General features: G+C 48.9%; 2 protein-coding genes across 2 annotated transcripts in view; both read right to left on the reverse strand.

Annotated features, from left to right (window-relative positions):
- Nucleotides 1-21,077, reverse strand: F2 (coagulation factor II, thrombin). The gene is made up of 15 exons (XM_080642839.1): nucleotides 20,976-21,077; nucleotides 14,829-14,984; nucleotides 14,310-14,473; nucleotides 13,657-13,681; nucleotides 13,384-13,434; nucleotides 11,963-12,068; nucleotides 11,717-11,853; nucleotides 10,337-10,642; nucleotides 9,965-10,093; nucleotides 9,751-9,877; nucleotides 9,080-9,247; nucleotides 8,486-8,659; nucleotides 8,074-8,255; nucleotides 986-1,056; nucleotides 1-837 (listed from the first exon to the last, which is right to left on the reverse strand). The coding sequence occupies exons 2-15, from the start codon at nucleotides 14,905-14,907 to the stop codon at nucleotides 694-696; spliced, it is 1,863 nt and encodes a 620-aa protein (XP_080498965.1). The 5' UTR covers nucleotides 14,908-14,984; nucleotides 20,976-21,077; the 3' UTR covers nucleotides 1-693.
- Nucleotides 21,005-23,969, reverse strand: part of ZNF408 (zinc finger protein 408) — a 4,726-nt gene continuing 1,761 nt past the window's right edge. Inside the window, exons 4-5 of the mRNA XM_080642838.1 lie at nucleotides 23,523-23,782; nucleotides 21,005-22,676 (exon numbers count right to left, since the gene is read on the reverse strand). Of these exons, the coding sequence (XP_080498964.1) occupies nucleotides 21,151-22,676; nucleotides 23,523-23,782 (1,786 nt within the window). The 3' untranslated portion in view covers nucleotides 21,005-21,150. The remainder of the gene's footprint in view (nucleotides 22,677-23,522; nucleotides 23,783-23,969) is intronic.

Below are 23,969 nucleotides of genomic sequence, written 5' to 3' on the forward strand. Positions count from 1 at the left end.
AAATATATTTTTATTGATTTCAGAGAGGAAGGGATAGGGAGATAGAAACATCAATGATGAGAGAGAATCATTGATTGGCTGCCTCCTGCATGCCCCCTACTGGGGATTGAGCCTGCATCCCGGGCATGTGCCCTTGACCGGAACCTAACCTGGGACCGTTCAGTCTGCAGGCTGACGGTCTATCCATTGAGCCAAACTGGCTAGGGCTGGAAAATTGTAATTCTTAATCCCTTCTTCCTGCTCTGGTTACAGCTCTGGGCTGGGAAGATCCTGCTCAGGGATGGCCCTTCTCAACACAGTCCTCCAGATAGTTACCAACTGATTAGCATTTCACACCAGGTGAAACTCACTGCCATACCTGTCTAGGCTATAGTGCCTAGTTCCCCCTCAGTAATACATGCACCCAACAGGAACAGCAATATGTACAACAGATCAAATGAACTGAAAATAAGTAAGGGTATAGATGACTTAAATGACAAGTAAAAAGGTACATTTATGAATATATCTCCCCTGTCACCTTATCTGGTAATGGTACCGGCTCTGCCTGAGCTGCCCATGAACAGCACTGGGAGCCTTGAGGCTCATAGAGTCACTTTTATTGAGAACTAAAGTTTTAGGAACAAACCACAAAAATAATTCTTTCCCTGGACTGGTTTCTGTGATCAGTGAGGAGCCTAGAATGTGGATGGTCCCCTAACTTCCAGACCGATCAATGACCTTCTGTATCCACTTCTTCAGGCGGAACACATGTGTGTAGAAGCCATATTTTCCATTCCTGTCACAGCCTTCACCCCACGAGACGATGCCCATTTGATACCAGCGGTTGTTAAAGGGGCTCTAAGGAAGAAACATGAGGTTTTCAATTGTCAAGTCCAAGGTAGTGTCAGCATTACCCTATCAGGTAACTATTTCTGAACTCTGGGGTCCCTCCTTACCCACCTCACCAGGAGATCTACCCACCAGGCCTTTAGAGAAGCTAGCTTACCTTCATGACAAAGGGTCCCCCACTGTCACCTTCACAAGAATCCCCTCGTTTCCCTTCATCGGGCTTGTAACCTTGAGAGAGAACAGCAGTACTCAGGAGCATAGCTCATACTCCAGCCCCTTCTAGAGACATACCAGATGAGTCTCCACTTGTCCTCATCATCCTTGTCTCTTGTCATTTCCTCACCCCACACCAGTTCTTGTACAAATCTTGTCAGCGATTTCCTCAATATATCCACTATATCCCAAATCCAACCACTTCTCACCACTTCTACATTGGTCACATCACATGCACCTCTACCCCAGAACTAATTCTGCTTTTTCCCACGTACAATCAATTTTCCATTCAGTAGGTAGGACTTAAAAAATGCGTTAGAGCCCTGGCTGGTTTGGCTCAGTGGATAGAGCGTGGTCAGCAAACTCATTAGTCAACAGAGCCAAATATCAACAGTACAATGATTGAAATTTCTTTTGAGAGCCAAATTTTTTTTAACTTAAACTTCTTCTAATGCCACTTCTTCAAAATAGACTCGCCCAGGCCGTGGTATTTTGTGGAAGAGCCACACTCAAGGGGCCAAAGAGCCGCATGTGGCTTGCGAGCCACAGTTTGCCGACCACGGGGATAGAGCATTGGCCTGCAGACTGAAGGGTCCCAGGTTTGATTCCCGTCAAGGACACATGCCCGGGTTTCGGGCTCGATCCCCAAAAGGGGGTGTGCAAGAGGCAGCCAATCAATGATTCCCTCTCATCGATGTTTCTATCTTTCCTTCCTTCCTCTCTGAAATCAATAAAAAATATATAAAACAAAACAAACAGAAACACCACACCTCCAGCATAACTACAATACAGAGAACACCCAAACTTCAAATCAACCCTATATATCTAATTGTGCACCTAATACTAAATTTATGTGGAGATGAGGATGGGATACAAAAATGAGTGCGATTGACATATAAACTCAATTGAAATGTAAACCCTTGTAAACCCCAAATCTACACAATGAATTAAAAGAAAACTAAATAGATCTATTCAAAGATACTATATAGGGAAACAATAAGGATTAAAACACCTCAGCTAATAAAAACCCTCCCCCATGAAACAAAACCAACTGAATTAAATTTCCTCAAGCAAATTTTTGGAATGTGACAAAACACCTTGACTCAAATTCAAAAATTAAAAATAAGTGGACAGCCCTGGCTGGTTTGGCTCAGTGGATAAGAGGGTCAACTGCGGGATGAAGGGTCTCGGGTTCGATTCTGGTCAAGGGCACAGACCTTGGTTGCAGGCTTGATCAGCCCTGGTCTGGGTGCATGTGGGAGGCAACCAATCGATGTGTCTCTCTCACATCAGTGTTTCTCTTTCTCTCCCCCTCCCTTCCACTCTCTAAAAATCAATGGAAAAATATCCGCAGATGAGGATTAGCAAAAATGGACAAATCATTAAGAAAAATGCAAAGCAAAAAAAGTAGTTGAAATGGAACTCAGACCAAAGAAGAAATTTGAGTACCTCAAGAACTAAGTAATAAAAAATAACTAATATTTACAATATCAAAACAAAACTGCACAAAAATAAGAGAAGATTGAATGTACATATTGAAAGGTCCACTGAGCACCGGGCAACACTGGCTTGAAACACTCAACTCTGAAGAAAACCTTCAAGGCCTCCAAGCAAAACGACCAGATACCTTACCAGGTCCAAAGAATCATACTGACATTAGTCTTTTCAAAAACGACATACAAAGCAAACAATAAAGCCATTACTTTCAAAAAATTCAAGGAAGGAAAATGTGAACCACAGATTTTATATGCCGCCACACTGATTGTCAGGTGTCAAGGCTACAGAAAAACAATTATATAAGAGCTCAGGAAGTTCTATGCTCAAAACCCTTCTTGAAGAATCTACTAGCAGATGAGCTTCATCCAACCAAGAGATTAATGCTTCAGCAAAAGGAACAATGTTCTGACAAATAGAAAAAAATGCAGCTCAAAATGAGAGAAGAGAAAGGAAAGGAAACTCACTGTTAGATAGCCAGTGGGTGGGAGTTACTATTAAAAGGTTATATAAGAAAAGGAGCCCAGCCGGTTTGGCTCAGTGGGTAGAGCGTCGGCCTGTGGACTGGGGTTCCAGGCTTGATTCCGGTCAAGGGCACATGCCCAGGTTGCAGGCTTGATGCCCAGGTTGTGGGCTCAATCCCCAGTAGGTGACATGGGGGGCATGCAGGAGGCAACCGATCAATGATTCTCTCTCATTGATGTTTCTCTCCCTTTCTCTCTGAAATCAATAAAAACATATTAAAAAATAAAATAAATGGCATTCTTAAAAAAAAGAAAAGGAACTAAGGGCATTTCAAAAAGGTGTAAGTCCAAAGATGATCAGTAGAACAAAAATGTAAACCTTCCTAAGCATACATTTTTTTAAAAGATCACATAGGGAAAAACACAGCAAATGAAGCATAATACATGTAACTATTATAAAATAATGAACTAATGCTAATTCAATCATATCAATATATATATATGAATGTGCTTAACTCAGTTATTACAAAACAAAAAGGTTTTAATTTGACTCACAAAGCAAGACTCAACTATGCTATATATAACAAAGTGATTCATAAAGGCTAAAATTAAAGAGATGGACAAAGGTATATCAGGCCAATGGAAACAAAAAGAGCAGGGATAGTAATCCTAATATTGAAAATAAAAAAGGACACATTTAAAGCTAAAAGCCATAATTTACAATGAATAAATCACAATTATGAATATCTGCACAAAATACAGGAACCACATTTATAAAGTTAAAAAAAACTATAAGCAATGCAAGGAGACAAATACATCTATAATAGAATTTAACACACCAAAGTCAGTACAAGACAGATCAAATGAACTGAAAATAAGGATTTAAATGATCTAACAAGTAATAAGGTACATTTATGAATATGTATCAAACATCTGAGTAAAAAACACACCTACACACCTCAATCACACATGAAACATTCACAGAAATTAATCCAACAGCTCTGTCTCAAAAAAAAAAAATATCAGTTCCACAAGATAGAAGAAATATTACAAACAATATTCTCATAATGTAGCAAAACTCCAAATTATTAACAAAGTGAAAATACAAATGGCCCCTCCCATCTGGAATTTTTAAAAACACCTATTAGAAACCTCTTGGGTGAAAGAAAAATACACACTGAAATTAGAGATAATATATTATTCTAAAAAATAACAACACTAGTGTTTTCTATAAAAAGGAAAAATGCACAGTCCTACTCAATGAAAATTAAAGATCAAAAGTAAATTAACCAGCCTGGCCAGTGTGGTTCAGTGGTTGAGCATCAAACTATGAACCAGGAGGCAATGCTTCGATTCCTGGTCAGGGCATATGCCTGGGTTTCAGGCTCAATCCCCAGTGGGGGGCATGCAGGAGGCAGCCAGCCAATTAGTCTCTCTCATCATTGCATTGATGTTTCTATATCTCTTCCTCTCCCTTCCTCTCTCAAACCAATAAAGATTTTTTTAAGTAAATTAACCAAATGTCAACTCAAAAAGCTCAAAAGAGAAAAAATAAACCAAAAAAAAGCATAAGAAATTTTTTGAAAAGGTAAAAACAAAAACTGAGGGACATAATTGAAAAACAATAAGCCTGATAAGTCAAATTCCTAGGTATCTTTTGTTTTTTTCTGCAACCACCAGCTAATTTACTCAACAAAATTAAGAGGGGGGAAAAACCACAAATATATAAAACAAGGTGTCAAAGAGAAAAAGTCATAATACACTGCATCACTATAAAAAGGCACAGTATAGACCTGGACAAATGGGGGAACATTTCTTGTCCTTGGATAAAATGACTCAACAACAAAAAGATGTCAGTTCTCCCTAACTTCATTTATAAATTTAACATAATCCCAATAAAAACACAGACAAACCTTTTTATGGAGCTTGACAGGTTGATACCAAAGTTCAGAAGGAAAAACAAATACGTAAGAATTTCCAGGAAAACTCTGGAAAAGATAAACTTTAACAGACAACAACCTTTTTAATGCCGCGACCCTTTAATACAGTTCCTCATGTTGTGGTGACCCCCAAACATAAAATTATTTTCGTTGCTACTTCATAACTGTAATTTTGCTACTGTTAATGAATCATAATGTAAATATCTGTGTTTTCCGATGGTCTTAGGCTCTACAGCAGCGGTTCTCAACCTGTGGGTCGCCTAAGACCATCGGAAAACACAGATATTTACATTACGATTCATTAACAGTAGCAAAATTACAGTTATGAAGTAGCAATGAAAATAATTTCATGGTTGGGAGTCATCACAACATGAGGAACCTGTATTAAAGGGTCGCGGCATTAAAAAGGTTGAGGACCACTGTGTTAAAACATACTCTAAAGCCTCTATAAAACAAGACGGTGTTTAATATAATGAACAAAGATCAGGAGATCCAAACTGAATGTCTTCAAATAGAAACAGACTTAAGCACATAGAAATCTAGTATGTGACAAAGGTTATTTCAAAGATACAATTTTTAATAAATGGTGTGGACAGCTGGGGAAGCATTTGGAAAAGGATGAATTCGACCCATAGCTTGCATCATACACAAGCATAAAGTCCAAATGACTCAGATCTAAGTGTAGAAAAATGAAACCAAGCACTACAAGAAAACATGGGAATTTCTCTACAACCTGAGCATAAGGAAGGTTTTTTCCTAACATTGTTAAGAAATTTGACTACATAAAAATTTTAATTGAATGGCAAAAAGTTAAAAAGGTTAAAAAAACTAACAAAGTGGGCCCTGGCTGGATGGTTCAGTTGGTTGGAGGATCGTCCCCTACAGATTCAATCCCCAGGAGGCAACTGACAATGTTTCTCTCTCACATCAATGTTTCTTGCCTGCCCCCACCTCTCTCTCTCTCTCCTTTAAAATTTGTAAGTAAGGCCCATGATTCTATACTAATAGAATGAAAGAAAAGAAAGGTCATCTCTACCACAAAATAGTAATTGCAGAAATGACAGAATTAGAAAAATCACCATTTGGCAGCCACCATAGTTTGGGAGAATAATTTGATGAGAAACAGGATAGACAGTATCAAAGCTTCTCCCCACAACATATTTATTAATTACAAAGAGAAAAACAACAGAACTTCACAGTGAGAAACCTGGTTGAGGCAGACACCACCTCAACCAAGAGGTCAGAGTTAATCTCACCAGTTATGAGACATACAGACATTACACGCCTGCTACCGGGATGCACTGAGGATTCAACATCACTTAGCCTGAATCAGATCACGAAGAAACCTGAGACAAACACAGTGGAGGGCCAATCTACAGTCACTGGCCTGTCCTCACCAGATATGTCAAGATCATGGAAGACAAAGAAAAACTGACAACTAAATACAGTGAGTAACACTGGATTGGATCCCAGATGAGAGAAACATTTTTTGTCTCATTAGCAAGTAGGACACTAGAAAACATTTGAATAATGTCTACAGATTAGATAATGGTACTTTATCATTATAATTTTCTGATTTAGTAATTATACTGTGGTTATGTAAAAGAACACCCTTTTTTTGGAAATACTCAATTAGATGCGTAAAAAAATCACCATATGTACAATTTCCTCTCAAACAGTGTGTGTATGTGTGTTGTGCAAAGTGGGGGTGGCAGAATCTCAATGATGAGATATAGAAATTCTTTGTATTATTTTTGCAAACTTTTCTGTGAGTCTGAAAGAAATTACACTAACATTTTTAAAAATTTTAAATTAAGTTCGATCATTTATTCACCTGCCCCAAACCCTCCAATCACTTCTTATCTCAATAAAAGCCAAAGTCCTTCCAGGCCCTAATGGAAGTGCCCATCTCTGCCTGCTCACCAATCTTCCCTCATCTCCTGCTGTCCTTCCTGTGTTTACTGAACTCCAGCCACTCAGGCCTCCCTGCTCTTCTTCAGACACACCAAGCCTGTTTCCACCTCAGGGCCTTTGCACCTACTGTCCCCTCAGCCTGCAGTACACTTCCCCTAGAGTCTAGATCCGTGGTCGGCAAACTGCGGCTCGCGAGCCACATGCGGCTCTTTGGCCCCTTGAGTGTGGCTCTTCCACAAAATACCATGGCCTGGGCGAGTCTATTTTGAAGAAGTGGCGTTAGAAGAAGTTTAAGTTTAAAAAATTTGGCTCTCACCATAACCGGTTTGGCTCAGTGGATAGAGCGTCGGCCTGCGGACTGAAGGGTCCCAGGTTCGATTCCGGTCAAGGGCATGTACCTGGGTTGCGAGCACATCCCCAGTAGGGGGCGTGCAGGAGGCAGCTGATCGATGTCTCTCTCTCATTGATGTTTCTAACTCTCTATCCCTCTCTCTTCCTCTCTGTAAAAAAATCAATAAAATATATATTTTTAAAAAAATTTGGCTCTCAAAAGAAATTTCAATCGTTGTACTGTTGATATTTGGCTCTGTTGACTAATGAGTTTGCCGACCACTGGTCTAGACTGACTCACTCCTTCACTTCTGGTCTCTGCCCAAATGTCACTTCAGAGAGACCTTCTCCAGCCACTCTATTTAGAAAAGCACTCCTGTCCCCATCTCTCTCTCCCCTACTTTACTCTGCTTCATGTTTCTTTCTAGCAGGGATTGCTATTCTAGATCTTTTCACTGACACTCCCTCCTTCTAGGAAAGCTCTCTGAAGACACGTGCACTGTTTGTTTGAGTCCTTGTTGTATACCCTGGAATACTTCGTGGCTCATAGTAGGCACTCAATAAATATCTGTTTAATGTCTGAACAAATCAATGGCTTCCCCCCACCCCCAAGATTTCTGCTGCTATCTGGGCTAACACATACTGACAACTTAACCAGTGACCAGCACTAGGCCTCATTGAGCCCTCACACAGCCTTCTGGAATAGAGGCTTTTATCTCCATTTATAGAGGAAGAACCTGAATCTGCAGGAGGTTAAGCGACTTTGCCCAGTCATACGGCTTGTGACTGGCGCCAGGGCTTGAACAGGTCTGTGCTCCTAACATGTCTCCAGTCCCCCAACCTGAGGCCCCGCTGTTCCCTCCTGCCGAGCCACCCCCCGGGGGACTTGCCAGCACAGAACATGTTGTCGGTGATGCGGATGCGGGTGGAGGCCTTGCAGACGGGCCGCTCCACGATGGGCAGGTTCACCACCTGCAGGACGCTGGGCTGCACCTCGGCATGGCTGGTTGTCCACGTCTCCTTCAGGTTGCCCCAGCCTGTCACTCGCCCTTTGTATCCAGCCTGGAGCAACCTTTGGGGAAGGCAGATGGACCTGGTGAGAACTGACCTTCCAGTAGCCTCTGGCCCCAACACCATCCCTTAAAGACCTGAATCTCAAACTCCAGTCCACAAAGAACCTTCAGGTTTGTTCGAAGAACTGAGGCCTGGAAAAGGGAAGGCCCTTCTGCAAGGCCTACCAGGGTCAGTCAGGCCCAGAGCCCAGCCCGGACTTCTCAGCTGACGGCCCCCTGGCTGCCCCACCTGGCTGCTGTCTGCTTGTCAGGCAGGCACACGGGGTGGATGTAGTTGCTGAAGGTGATGGGCCTCTTCAGCTTCAGCAGGGCGATGTCGCGGTCCAGGATGTCCCTCCAGTTGTACCTGGGGTGGATGTAGATCTTCTCCAGCATGGAGATCTTTTCCATGCCTCGCTCATACCTGCGCAGACCCCAACAGAGAAACGGAGGAGCCATAAGCCACTCAGAGGCAGCGGTTCCCTGAGGGAGGAAACTGCCTGCCCTCAAGGTCTGAGAGTCCGGGGGACCAGCGGGCTGAGCTGCACAGGGCTTCGTTGTCAAACGGCCAGGCAGATGGGGAGGGATGCAGGCTGCAGGCTCTGGTCCAGAGAGCCTCTCTTCAAAGTCACACCGGGCCACGTCCTGGTGTCTGGAGACAGGCCAGGATTTTGCTCTTTGCAAAGTCTTAGTTCCTCTGACCCCAGCTCCAAGCCTAGGCCAGGATGTGGCAGGACGGACTCTGCAGCACAGACTGTTTTCCACAGTGGGAGCCGGAGCCCCCCACCATCACGCTGGAGGGCTGAGACCCCTGCCAGACACCCCTGGGCCCCCAGTTCTGTACCTGGTGCGGGAATGCTTGCCAATGCGCACCAGAAGGTCATTCTCAGTGAAGTTCTTGTCCCAAGGTGGGTACAGGAGACAGTGGGCGGCAGTGAGGACCCAGCGGTCACTGATGAGGCTGGCTCCGCACAGCAGCTCCTGGGGACTCTTACGGAAAAGCATCACCTGCCTGTGAGGGAGAACGGGGAGCATGAGAGCCAGGGAGCTGCCCCTCCGCTGGCCCCAAAAGTACAAAGTCCCATTTTTAAGAACTGCACAGAACTGCCTGCTGGGCCCAGGCCCCAGCTTGACCTGGTCACCTTTGGGGAAGGGGACATCCATGCGACAGTGAGGGGCTGTATCCTGCCTTGAGCACCCCTCTCCAGCTCCCTCCAGGCCAGCGTTGTGCAGCTTAGCCCAGCTCTGGGGTCAGGTCCTGCTCTGGACTTGACCCCAGTTCTCCTGGCCCCAGACTGTCCATCAGCAGCATCACTTAAACTCCCTGGGCCTCAGCCATGCCTCCTGCGTATGAGAACTAATAAAGCCAATCTCAAAAGATTGCTGAGACTCAGTCAGGTGCTGGTGCTCAGCGCTCATTACCCATGAAGCCTGTGAGGGGAGAGAAGTCCCCCAGGGCTGGGGGCAGAGGTGGGGGCTGCAGCCCTGTGAAGGCAGCTGGGCTTAGGGACCCACCAGGGCGCCAGGCCTATCTCCGCGTCCCAACCCTCCACGATGCGCCCGTCGATGTAGGACTCCAGAAGCTCCTGCTCCGTCTTGTCCTCCAGCGACTTCTTCTCAAACAGAGGCCGCAGCCCACAGTCTGGGAGCAAGCCAGGTGGTGAGGGGCCGAGCGCAGACCCTGCCCCACGGCCACACACCCACCTGCCCCCACTTCTGGCAGCCTCACCTGCCTCCCCAGCCCCGAAGGTCTTCTCATTGAAGAAGGGCTGGAACTCCTCCATTGTGGTGCGCCCCTCGATGGCCACGTCCGGGTCCTGGCTCTGCCCATCGTCCGTGACCTCATCCACCGGCTCCTCTGCAGAGATCCAGGCACTGGCTGGGACAGGACCCAGCCACTCCTCACCCATCCCTGAACCTCCGGGGCCTCATTATACTCAGCTGTGAAATGGGCATAAAACCTATTCCCACCTGGGCAGTGGAAGGCTGTAATGAGCGTACTCACGTGCGCACGTGGTAACCCATAAATTAGGGAAGGCTGTTCTTGTTATTCCCTCCAGGCTTTGTGGCCTGTCTCAGGCCCCCAGCCCTGCCCTCTCACCACAATAGTCCAGGTCGCAGTACTCATAACCACCATCCACATAGCACCACGCGCCCTCCTGGTCCCCATCTGGGTTGCGACAGAAGTTCTCCACCAGCGGCACAGCCGGGCTGAAGTCCTGATCCTTTCTCTGGTCCTTGGCCTGCTCACTGGCCCAGGGCAGGCAGGGGGACCCATGTTGGGTCACCGCCAGGCGACCCTGGTAATGCTGGCCACGCTCAGGGACACACAGGTCAGATGGAGGTGACAGATTCCCTGTGGAGGCTCTGGATCGTGGGGTCACCTCCACAGTGACGCGCTCTTGGCCTGGTGGGTGAGGAGGAAGGGAGCAGAGAGGGTGGGACCACAGGTGGAGCCAGACAGCCCGGAGCTGAATCCCTGCCTTGAGCCTTCTTCCTGCAAGACCTCCGGTAATGCCTCTCTGAGCTACAGTGTGCTTGCCTATGAAAGGGGTACTAATGCTGTTCTCGCAGGGTTGTTGAGAGATTTAAGCAAAATAAGTGCAGAAGTGTCTGATGCATCACAAGCCCGAGACAGTAACTAGGTTTCGCCTCCTGTAACTATCACAGGGCTACCTGTAATCTATTGGCAGTGACTGCCTGGAGTTTTTAAAGGATTCTGTGTTCTCTTAGGGGCACACAGGAAATATAGCTGGGAGGACTACAGATGTCTACACAAGGCAATGGGTCAGGTTCAGCATGCTTTCTCCACCTCTTGACCTTGACCTTGTGGTTGCTCTGGCCAATGGCACGTGGGCAGAACTGACTGTGCCAGTTCTAAGCCTACGCCTGAAGACACATTGTGTATTCAGTTTTATACTCTGCCATCACCAAAGGAAGATGATGCCTTTTAGCTCCTGCCCCAGAATGAGTATGTGTGGAGCAGACCTGCACCTAACCCACACAGAAGCCAAGCTCTGAAGCAAAGCCAGCAGCCGAGCCCAGGCTACATCATGGACCCACAGGCACATGAGCAGTGCCACCCCAGCCCACCCTCTTCACCGAGTCACATAAGAAACAAATGCTTATTGGTGTATGCCCCTGAGCTTTTGTGGTGGTTGCGGTTTTGTGGGTTCTGCAGCATTACTGTGACTGTCGCGAACTGCTGCCTGGCAGGAAATAATAATGCTCTGAGGTGCTCAGAAAAGGGCACGTGGACTGAAATGGCTGGGGAGGCCTTCCTGAAGGGAACAGTGCCCCGGGCAGGAAGGAAGGCGTATCTGGAATGAGCTGAAGCCTGGGTCATAAGGAATTGAAGATGGGAGGGAGGAAGGAGGCTGGAAGCCCACTTTCTCTGGTCTCCTGACTTCCCTGACCAACAGGCCCTGGCCCCATGGAGACCCCGTGCCTGGCCATGGACCACCCAATGGCCCCAGCTCACCACAGACAGGGATGCTGCACTCCTCCCTCCGCACAGTGGGGTCTGAAGTGTAGCACCAAGGCCCGGTGGTGCTGCCATCCGGGTTGCGGCAGAAATTCTCCTGCAGGTCTGCTTCAGGGTGGGTGGTGGAGTTGATTCTGGAAAAGGAAATTGCTCAGTTAGAGGCCGTGTGTCCCCCCACCCCCACCCCCGTCTCCTTGCTCCCCATTCTCAGCCCACTGGCAGATAGGCCTGCCCATCACTCACTCAGGCTTATGTGGGTAGCGACTCCGCCATAGCTGGCACTCGATGCCGGACCGGGTGAAGCTCACGTTCCCTCGGTAGTTCATACCCAGACCTTCGGCACAGTTACCTGCAGGATTTGCGCCCCCCTCACTTAGCAAAGCTTGGCTATCCACCCCCTCCAAGCTCCTTCTGGCTCACAACCCTTGACCTGAATTTACTCAGCACCTCCTCTGCACTCAGCAGTTGTCCAATCCATTTAACAGTAGTCACCAAATATTTACTAGTGCCCACCGTGAGGCAACCCTCTGACAGGCACTGTGCCAGGTATCAAGGACACGGTGATGAATAAGTCAGTCCTAGTCAAGGCAGGTCCCAGCCCTCATGGAGCTGACTATATTCAGTGGCTCCACGTGAACAGCAGGATGAACGCGTGAACAAGGCCTAGTCAGGCCCTGGGCTACCTGCCTTGTTAGCTCAGCTCCTCGTGCCTCAGGGCCTTAACGCAGGCCATTTCCTTTGCCTTGGATACCCTCTTGTTTATTCATCAATGTGTCCCACAAATCCAGGTAGAACTCTACTTCTTCTAGGGAGCTGTCCCTGAGTTTGTTGACAAACTAAAGGCTCCTTCCTCTGACATTCTGTCGGCACTTGCAACAGAACTTTTCCAGCAATCACTTGAATGTTTCGTGTTTTTTTTTTTCTATGAAACTGTGAGCTCCTGATCTCTTAACCCCCCCATCACTCGACATAGTGCCTGGCACATCACATGTCTGTTGAATAAGTTATTTAACCACTGAAAGGATGGCCAGTAATTAGAGTTCCATGTTATGGAGCCCATTGTCACACTAATAAGTGTATTATAAGGCTTTGCAAGGTGATGGCATTTAAACTAATCCTTGAAGGATAAGGATGTTGTCAGCAGGTTGTAATGACTGCTCCAGGGAAGACAATAATGTGAGCAAGGGCCAGGAAGTTGAACCATCTTGGCAGGTTCAAGAAGTGCAGCTGAGTTCATGGTTGGTGTGATGGGAGATAAGGTGAAAAGGGGAGGTGAAGGCTAGGACCTGCAAACTTCGCCAGGCTAAGAAGCTGATGCTTTGTAGTGGAAGCAATGGGGAGCCACTCCAGGTTTTGGAGAATGAATGTGACATCATTAAAGCTCTGTCCTGGAAACATGGGATAAAGGAGCCCTGATGAGAGTGAGGCCTTAAACGTTAATTCATTATCCATTCATTCATTCGTTTCTCCAATATTAATCATCTTAATGACTGCCAGGCACAGAGCCAGGCACAAAGATACATCCTTGATCGCAGAAATGGAAAGGCAGTGTCAGGTGCTAGGGGCTGCCCTGCTGGGCCACCTCCTAACCCACCCCTACTCTGCTCTTCTCCCAGGCTGTCCCCCTGGTATCCGGTCCCGCCACCCCCATGTCAGGTCCTCACCTTCCAGACATTTAACGAGCTTTTCTCGAGATTTCTTCACCGAGTCACAAGCTGGAAAAGACCCAGAAACACCTTTGGTATTAGGGTAGGGACAGGGTGGGCTTAAGTCAAGGGCGGGACAACATTCGGAAACAGAGAGATGGACAACAGATGCATGGAAGGGAAGAGGCATGGGTGGGGGGTGGATGAACTGATGGACCAGATTCTCTAGAGCAGGATACTCTCTAACGGGCCAGCACTCCCTTCCTGAAGCAGGCCTTTCCCAGTGCTCACCTGTGTACTTGACCCAGAACGCATCCTGAAAAACAAGGGCTGAGTGTGAGGCTGTGGCAGGACCCTTTGTTTTCCTTCTTAGTAAATGTTGTCTCCTTATACTTTCCTTCTCCTCGTACCCTGGTCACACAGGGCAGGCTCTGGGAGGTCTATGGCAGAGTTCCCTACTTTTGTTTCCAGAAGCCCAAGTCCACTGAGAAGGGTATTTGAGGAGAGGGGAGCTCCCGCACCCCAACAAAGACAGGAAGGGATTGCCCTGGGTGGGTGGACAGGAGGAGAGGGGGCGTGGGGCCCAGGCAGAGCCCCAAGGGAGGGAAAGGTTGCAAGGGTTCCCAGCCTCACCAGAGTCCCATACCTCAAGGGTGGCAGAGTTAGCTGAAAAGCCCAAGTTTAGAGGCCACGGGGGCCTGGGGCTCCAGAGGTCCCGGCATAGTCCTATGTCTGAGAACTGAGAGGCCCCTGAGGTTCTGGAACCTCCCTGGGCCCTGGGCCCTGGGGTCTGGCCTCCAAGGAAAGGGAGGCTGCTCGTCTTGGCAGCCCAGTGAAATGGGGCCCAGAGATGAAATGAAGTTATCAGCGAAGACTGTGAGCTCCTTGTTCCCCTCATTTGTGGTCCTAGAGGTGGGCCCACTGGGAGGGCCCCCAGCCCTCACCGTGGCAGTGGAAGACTCCAGGGCCTCGAAGGCCTCCTCATAGTTGCACTGCTCCTCTATGCACTCTCGCTCCAGGTTGCCCCGACGCAACTCCTCCATGATGCCACTGTTGGCACGTCGGACCCGCTGGAGCAGCGACAGTGCTTGCTGAGGGGCCAGGAACACTGCAGTAGGAGGGTGGGACAGTGGCCTGAGGAAGCCCGGCTGCCTTGGCCATCACGAGGGCAAGAAGCAAGCCTGGCCTACCCTGGTGGCTTCCGAAAGTGGAGGTCTGGAATGGCGACAGGACCCACTCACTCCCTCCTTTAATTGGTCCCCCCCAGCCCGCTCGCCATATTGCAAGAGAGAAGTAGTCCCATCCAGCCAGCCCTGAGCACCAGACTCCTTCCCTAAGCTGGATACCGTGGGCCGAGGCCCACCTGGAGGCAGGCTCTGGGTTCTCTGTCGAGTAAGGGGACCCCTGCCCATGGGCCCATCTCCTAGCCCCCCAGCCTGTCCCAGCTTCCAAGCCCTCCTTACCATGCTGGCTGTGCACAAGGCTAAACAGAGCAACCACGGCCAGGCAGCCAGGTAGCCAGGGCCCTCGGACGTGCGGCATAGTGTGTCGGCTCCCGGGACTCTCAGGGCTCCTCCTGACCCCTCTGGGTTAATGTTAAACTAACATGAAGAAATCAGCTGTGAGGAAGAGGTCAGCGGGTCAGGGCCATGAGGACAAGTGAATAGATAGTCCACCCCACCTCCTGGGAGGACGGGATTGGGAGGAAGTCACAAAGGAAAGACCAGTGTAACCACCATCATCCGCCCTCCTTCCCTGAGGCATGGCCAACTTGGGCCAGCAGGGTCACAGGTCTTCCCAAGGCTCCTTCCAATGTTAACACGTGGTGGCAGTCGCTTTAATCTCTGGGTGCCTCAGTTTCCTCATCTGTACATTGGGAATAGTACTTTGATGTGAGGAGTAATGGAGATTATGAACTTAAACCCCATGAAATATAGTAAGTGCTTAATAATCTGTACATACACGGATGTAAACCAACAGGGAGGTTTGTGTGATCACAAACCAGATATAAGAAAAGAGACAAGGGTGTGATTAGATGAGTACTGCTCACCTTGCCCCAGGACACACTGGGGGCAGAACAGCCAACATTTGCCCAGCCTCTCAGCCACTGATGGAGGGTCCCATTTCCCCTCCTGCCCGTCTGGAAAAATGTTTGTGTACAGTGGTTGCTGGGATGTGGAGCCAGAACCAGGGCCTCTAGGGTCCCTGCTCTATGTCTTCTCATCTCCCAGGACCTGCTGCCTGGCTGGGAAGAGGGACCAGCCCAAATCCCTGAGTCTCCTGGTGCCTGTCTGTGGGCCTGGGCCAGACTAGAACAACTGCTGGTTCTACACAGCCCCTCGCCCAGCCCTGCTCCCCTCCCTCCCCCGTTTCCTGTTTGTAGAATGCAAGGTAAATATTAGTCCTGGGTCTAATTAGGACAGGACAAAGAGCAGAAACACAGGGAGCACAGGTTCTTGCCTTGTCCTCCTTGGGGCCCGGCCGGCCAGGGTCTGGACTGCGATCACGTACTGTCTGGGAAGATCACAGGGAGGGGCCTGGTGCATGCAGGGAATGAGGAACTTTTGACATTGTGATGAACAAAAATATTTTGAAAGGAGGAAAATATTTTCTCAAAATAATATTCCAGCCCTAGCCAGTTTGGCTCAGTGGATAGAGCATCAGCCTGTGGACTGAAGAGTCCCGGGTTCAATTCCAGTCAAGGGCAGGTACCTCGGTTCAATTCCAGTCAAGGGCACGTACCTCGGTTCAATTCCAGTCAAGGACACGTACCTCGGTTGCAGGCTCCTCCCTGCCTGGACCCTGGTCAGGGCATGTGCAGGAGGCAACCAATCGATGTGTTTCTCTCACATCAATATTTCTCTGTCTTGCCGAAACCGGTTTGGCTCAGTGGATAGAGCGTCGGCCTGCGGACTGAAGGGTCCCGGGTTCGATTCTGGTCAAGGGCATGTACCTTGGTTGCGGGCACGTCCCCAGTGGGGGGTGTGCAGGAGGCAGCTGATCGATGTTTCTCTCTCATCGATGTTTCTAGCTCTCTATCCCTCTCCCTTCCTCTCTGTAAAATATCAATAAAAAATATATATATAAAAATATATATTTCTCTGTCTTTCCCTCTCTCTTCCACTCTTTCTAAAATCAATGGGAAAATACCCTCAGGTGAGGATTAAAAAAAAAAAAAAAGGTATTCCCGTCTTTCCGGGAACAGTCACTGCATTTTACTTTAGCTAGAAAAGCACTAAGTTAGGAGTCAGAAGACGAAGGCCCTGTCCTGGGTCTGCTGCTTTCTGGCCTCATGCCTTGGCAAGTGACTGTCCTCTAGGCCTCCATTTTCTCATCTTCTCATCTGTGGTAAGAGCTCGAACAATGCTCTCTGATGCCCATTCTCGCTTCATCATGAGTACTGGCAGAGCAGAGGCTCCCAAACCAGGTGCCTTCAAACTTGATTTTTTTTTAGAGAGAGGGAGAGAAATATTGATTTGTTGCTCCACTTACTTATGCATTCGTTGGTTGATTCTTGTATGTGCCCTGACCAGGGATTAAACCTGCAACCTTGGCGTATGGGAATGATGCTCTAACCAACTGAGCTACCTGGCCAGGACCCAGTGCCTTCACATGTCTTGGCTTTGATCTGAACCTGCTCTGCATCATCAGGGATAGCTTTAACTGAGAGAGAAGTTCTCCATCTGTGTGGGGGATGTGGCAAAGGGGTGTGAGCATCCCAGCTTCAGGCTTGAGGATGGTTGTGGAATGTCAACAGGCCTCCCCAGAAACCCAAAGCATCCCTGCGTCACTGCACAGCTCAAGCTCAAGCAATTGAGTACATCCCCAGGATACCTAACAACACTGGGCATATGACCCTGCCCGAAACAAGAACTGGAAAAGATTAGGATCTATCGAGCCTCGTGCAGGCTCCAAGAAACGGGGTTGGCTAAAAATATTAGCAACTGTTTCTTAGGCTTTGGATGGTGCAGATTTTTTCTTCACAGATCACGATTTCCTGCTGTCCTCCTCCCTGCGGAAAATTTCAGAGTTATGCTTTGCCAAGAACTTATTCAGATTGGGTGGGTGGCTGGGTTAATGTCAGGGGGAAAGTGGGAGACATGGGGCTGCTTCTGACATTGTGAGCGAGTGCTGGGAAGCTGGAGAATGTGCGGCATTTTAGTTCTGGCTTTGTCGTTCCCTGATGAAGAGGCTCAGGACAGGCCCACCCAAGATGTACCCCTTTAGCATGTGGATTATTTTGAGTTGAAGGTAATTTGAGACCCTATGAGCTCAAAATAAACTTTTACCTCTCCCTTAAATAATTTAAATTTGGGGCCTTGTCCATAAGTTATAACCTGAAATAATTTTTATGACCTACCTGTAGGTCAGGGCAAACTTCTAATTACTGGACATCTATTCTTATCATCCTGTGAATGACCTTCCCGCCCACCCCCACCACCCTCCTCCCCACCCCCAAGCCTCAGGACATCTTATCTCATTCCTTGGCTCAGGATGCCATACCTACCTCATTTTTCCTTTCTGTCTCTGAACCTCTCACATATGTGGTGGCTCTGACTCTCCTGTTATGTGGGGCTCCTGTTCATACGTATGTAATTAAATTTGGTTATTTCCTCTTGCTAACCTCTCATGTTGATTTAACTTACAGAAGGATCCAAAAGAATTGTTCTTCCTGTCTCTCTTGCTTCCCACTCCTCAAAGCAATCTAATCTGGCTTCTAACTGCTCTCACTCAGTTCATCAGTGATTCCACAAATTCCAACCCTCTCAGTAGCAAAGGACACTGTTGCCACTTCTTCCTTGTGGAGACGCTCTTCATCAGCTTCTGTGCCACAGTCTGCAGGTTGTTCTATTTTGTTGAATGCTGATTTTGTCTCTCCTGAGGAGCCTTCCTCCTCTCAGTGAACCTGGAGAGCAAGCCTCCTTCCCTCTGCTCACTCTTGCTGCTCCCACAGCTTCAATGACCACCTCCTAGCTAGTGTCTCTCACGACAGACACATCAACCCATCCCAAACCAAAATCAGAATTGTCCCGCTCTCACCCTGGTGCTACCTAACTTGCTAAGCCAGAAAGCAGTAGTTAGATCTCTCACTCAGTCTTTAAATCTGTCACTTCTACCTCCCACAGAACATATCCACTCAATCCTTACCATGGCCCACAGCAGTCATCCTGCCCTCACCCCCTTCCAAGGTCCACCTTGGCCACTCTACTCTTTGTTCTTCCATGAACTCACTGGGCTTTGCTGGTACTACTCCCTGTGCTGGGACTCCCGCTCCTTCCACAGAAATCAGCCTGGCCCACTCCCTTACACAATACGGGTCTCTGCTTGTGTCACATTAGAGGCTGTTCCTGACCACCCTCTATGAAACCACACTCCCCACGTGAGACGCTCCCCTGCATTACTTGTCTTCGCTGCATTTACCAGTCTGACATGTATTTATTTAGTGTCTGTCTTTGCACACTGGAATGTAACTGTGTAAGAGCAGATTGTTATTGCTGCTAGATCCCTAACAACTTACAGCAAGTTCTCAAGAAACATTTATTGGATGGATGACTCCATTTCTCTGCATGTCCACTGTGACCATCCATTCCTAGCTGATTTCCCCACAATTGCACCTCACCTGCCAATCTTCTCCGATAGTCTCTTCACACACAAATCTGATCATGTCATTCCCCTGCTCAAAACCCTTTGAGGAGTTCCTAGATGTCCTGAGAATAAAGTCCAAACTGAAACAAGGCCTGTGTGACCTGGCTCCACCTCCTCGCCCCTCATCCTCTTTGCTCAGGGACTCATCACAGGGCTTTTTCATATGCAGCTCCCCACACACCACTTGTACCTACTTATCCACCAAGTTGCAGCTGAAATGAGGGACAGCAGAGTGTAGAGGTTAAGAGCCTCACTCCAGTGCTAAACTATTTGGGTTTGAATGTCAGCTCTGCACCTAGTAGCTTTGTTACCTTGGGTAGGATACTTAAAAATCGTTGTTCCTATTTCCTCATCTGTAAAATAATCCTATCTAATAAAGAGGGAATATGCTAATTGACCATCACTCCATCACAAAGATGGCTGCACCCACAGCTGAGGCCAAGTTCCCATAAGGAGCCTTAATGAGAAATCAGCAGGGACCTGAGGCTATGCCCTCCCCCGCCCCCATGGGGCTTGATGGGGAACCTCAGGCCATGCCCCCCACCCAGCGGGGCTTGACAAGGGATCTCAGGCTGTGTCCCCCACCTGGTGGGGCTTGACAGAGGACCTCAAGGCATGTCCCCCACCCCGGTCTGGGCTGGGGGACCTCAGGCCACGCCCCCCATCCTGGCGCCAGGCCAGGGGACTTGAGGCTACGCCCCCTGCCCGGCAGGCCTTGACAAGGGTGGGACTGGCTGGGTCTGGATCTAGCCCAATGGGGGAGGGGGGCACGACCGGGTCTGGGTCTCATGCGATTTTGAGGTACATGTGGGTGGGCGGGGACTTGACTCTGGGTCCCGTCGTGAGCCCCAGACTCTGACAGGAGGAAGGTTTTCATATACATTTTACTAATTTTCTTTCATCTCTGACACTTCTATTATAGAGAAAGGGCAAATAGCAATATTAAATTATTTCCTCTAATTAATCCCCTTTTATGTGCACGAATTTCGTGCACCAGGCCACTAGTAATAATATAACCAGCTACCTCACAGGGCTGCTATGAGGAGTGTATAAATAAACTCACATGAAGGACTGGCCCACAATCAGGGCTGAGGGTCTACTATCATTATTATTCCTTGCGGACATGTTCCCTGATGCCCTAGCTCAGTGGTCGGCAAACTCATTAGTCAACAGAGCCAAATATCAACAGTACAACGATTGAAATTTCTTTTGAGAGCCAAATTTTTTAAACTTAAACTTCTTCTAACGCCACTTCTTCAAAATAGACTCGCCCAGGCCGTGGTATTTTTTGGAAGAGCCACACTCAAGGGGCCAAAGAGCCGTATGTGGCTTGCAAGCGGCAGTTTGCGGACCACGGTCCTAGCTCAAGTTGAACCATCCCAAGAAACACATCCACAGCACCGTGTGATGCTCCTTTGAACTCTTATCCAGTGCTTTCTGCCCCCGTGGATCATGAGCTCTGTAAAGGGCATTGCCTCTGCCTCTTGCTCACAGCTGCATCCCCAGCACCTAAGGCAGTGCAACCCTCACCAGGGCTGCATTTGGGCCAGGGACACAGCAGGGTACAGATCAAGCCCTCCCTAAACATCTCCATTGAGTCTGGTGTCCTTCAGCACAGAAGAAAACCAACTTCACAGCCCTAAGGTGGTAAGAAAAACTGCTAAAATGACCTTTAGGCTGAATACAGAGACTTGTGAGCTGTAAGCTAAGCTCAGTCTCTAGCCTTTTAACCCTTAAACATCACACAGTTTGGTTCCCAATAAAAGAGCCTGACCCTCAGGGAGTTCTATGGGAGTGACTACCCCAGCACTAAGCAACCACAGGGCAGCAGGCTGCCAGCTACCTGACTACCTCCCTGGGCAGGTCCCTTCTGAAATGCTTCAATAAGCACTTTGTGGAGTTCCTAGAGAAAGATTCAGAACAAGCTTTGCTAGAAGTGGATAAAAAGATCTTAAGAGGTTTACCTTAAAGTATTGGGAAACAAGTTGGTGGTGGTCCATAAGCAGGAAGGGAAGTCCTTGACCTGCTTCTCCTAGCCGACTATAATCTCTATCGGGCAACCCAAAGAGAAAGAAGATCCAGACACCCAGCACCTAGAAAACAGTCTTTATGTAGAGCTCTGCCAGGGAAAGAGGCGTGTCAGGTGCCTGTCTCCACCTCCACCACTTCTGCCCAGGGGCTAAAGCCCACGTCCTTATGGATGAGCAGCAGGCTGGGGGCAGGGCCTGGTTCCTCTGGCACAACAAAGCACTTATCCTGGCTCTCAGAAATGGTGACCTCGAAGACCTGCCGGGTTGGGGAGACATCCTGTTCGCTGCATGTGTCCAGTAATTCTGGCTCAGTCTGTACTAAGACCACAGTGGGCTCAGAAGCAGCCGGAGGCACAGAGGGTGGGCTGGAGGATGCCCCGGGCTGGTGACTGAGCTGGTGCCGCTTGAGGCTTTGGGGGAGGGTGTAGCCCATGCCACAGGTGGGGCAGCGGTAGGGCTTGTCAGCCAGGTGGGATTTGAGGTGGCGCCTCAGTTTGGTAGCCAGTGTGTATGCACGGCCACACTGGGGGCACGGGAAGGGCCTCTCTCCCGAGTGCAGGCGCTCATGAGCACGCAGCGTGTGTGGGTCTCGGAGGGCCTTCCCACACACGGGGCACAAGTGGGCCTCCCCGGTGTGGGAGATGAGATGGCGCCTCAGTTCAGGAAGCTGGGGGAAAGCATCAGCACAGTGTGGGCAGCGATAAGGGCGCTCCCCTGTGTGCAGTCGCAAGTGCCCGCGTAGGTTGCCCCGCTGGCGGAATGCCCGGCCACAATGTGGGCACAGGAAGGGCTTTTCCCCCGTGTGGAGTCGCATGTGGTTCCGCAGAGAGCCCTGGTTGGCCAGGGGCCGACCACATATGGGGCATGGGCATGAGGCAGAGGCAGGTGGCACCTGATGGGTCTTATGATGCAGTCTCAGGGAAGGCCGGCGGGCGAAGGCCTTGCCACACTGGTCACAAGCAAAGGGTCGGGCACCTGAATGTACCACCTGGTGCTCTTTGAGGTCTCGCCGGGTGCCATAGGCCTTGTCACACTGTGGGCAGGGAAAGGGCCGTACCCCGCGGTGGCCCAGCATGTGGGCTTTGAAGCTCTCCTCTGAGCTATAGCTCTTGCCACACTCAGTACAAAGGAAGGGCTTGTGGCCTGTGTGTATAAATGCATGCTTCTTCAGGTGGCACAGTTGCAGGAATGTCTTGCCACATTCCCCACACCGGTACTGTCGCCCCCTTTTCGGGGAGCTTCTCGTTGGGACAGGAGGGCTCCCCAAGTGTGCAGAGAAGCTGGGGTGCTGCTCTCCATTCTGCTGGGCCCTGGGCTCTGAGGTCTTTGTTCCATGTGGACACTGATCACTGGGGCTATGTAACTTCTTGACCAGGTGAGCATGCTGCTGGGTGCCACCGGCAGAAGATGAGGAAGTGGCCTCACTGCTCTCTAGGCCCTGCTGGGTGGTAGAGCTGCTCTGAAGTTCAGCTGGCATCTGTGTCTGGGGTGAGCCCTCCTCGTCCATGCTCCCATCTTGAGGCAATGGACGAAGTGATAGGCTCTCCTTGGAAAGTTGGTCCTGGGTTTGGGGCTTAAGTCCAGAGCTCACCATACTCTCTGCCTGGATGCTGGGGGGTGATTGGTACCCAAGATCTGCAAAGTAAGAATGGAGTGATGGGGTCAATAGAAACTGTAGCAGATGGTGACAGTGGTATCACCAGGAAATTACAAAAATGTGTCTTTTCCTATTCAGCCCTGGACTTCAGTGGGAGCAATGACATTAATCTTTTCCCTGGCGCATGAGCCCATACTCCATTTATCTTCCTGTCCAGTCGCAGGTGCTTACTGGGGAAGCACTCCTGGAAACCACAGTGCCCCAGACATCTGTATAATCCCTAGAGTAAGGCAATTTCAGAGTCCCCTTGTTCTGCCTCCGGAGACATGAACTTACGGTAAGTTGAGACCACTTCCTTCTCACCTTAGCTCATTTGAAAATAAAGCAACCAATCCCCACCCCAGATAGAAGAACCATAATGAATTGAAAGCTTATACACAACTTGCTGTCTTCATCAACATGATCTTACTATTCCCAGAAACTTATTCAGGAAAATAAAAATTGCAAATATTTATATGGTTGATCCCAAGGAAAAGATTCATCACTCTTCAATAGAAAGCATCAAATGACAGTTTATACCCCAAGACTATGAACCTCTTGCCTGAAAATTCTAGCCTTCCTGTGTCCATGAATCCTAAACTACTATTATGTTATGCTCCTTAACCAATCCAAATCAAGCACTGCTCCTATCCCACACTGAAAGATCTACCTTATACCAGACTTCAAATTTTCAATAAATATCCAGGCTTTGCCCTACCCCTTCAGAAAAGCTACTAGGGCTCTGTAGTGTGCCACCTTACCTTCTTCAACCATAAGCTCCGTTTTTGTCTTATCAATAGTTGTTTGGTGATAATTTGGGAAGTCAGCATTTATTTGACACATACCTGTACAAGGTTCTCCTGCATCCTCCCCAGGAGAGGCCACTTCCTGTTGTACAGCAGATTCCACTTCTGTCACCACAGCCACGGCTGCCTCTTCTTCTAGCCTGGACTGGGTGGGACTGAGGCCCTCAGAGGGAGACCGGGGCCACAGTAGCAGCTCAAAGCCTGGCAGCACGACCCGGTACACCTGCAGGTGGAGCCTCTCGCTGGTCCACACTGGGGCCACATTTCCCTCACCCTCCAGCCTGCCCCGCTGCACCAAACTGCAAAGCAGAGCAAGAGCGAACTCAAGAGACCCTCTTCAAGTGGCCCTCCCGGAAAGCCCAGTTCTTGGTCAGCCTGAGTCCTAAGGACCCCATGCCTTTTATCACTGCAAAAGATCACTGTGTGGGGAATTACAGTCAGCTTCTGGTTCCATCCCATGCCACAACAGAAAGCCTCAAAAGAACA

This window comes from Plecotus auritus (assembly GCF_963455305.1).
Source record: "Plecotus auritus genome assembly, chromosome: 9".
Lineage (NCBI taxonomy): Eukaryota > Metazoa > Chordata > Mammalia > Chiroptera > Vespertilionidae > Plecotus > Plecotus auritus.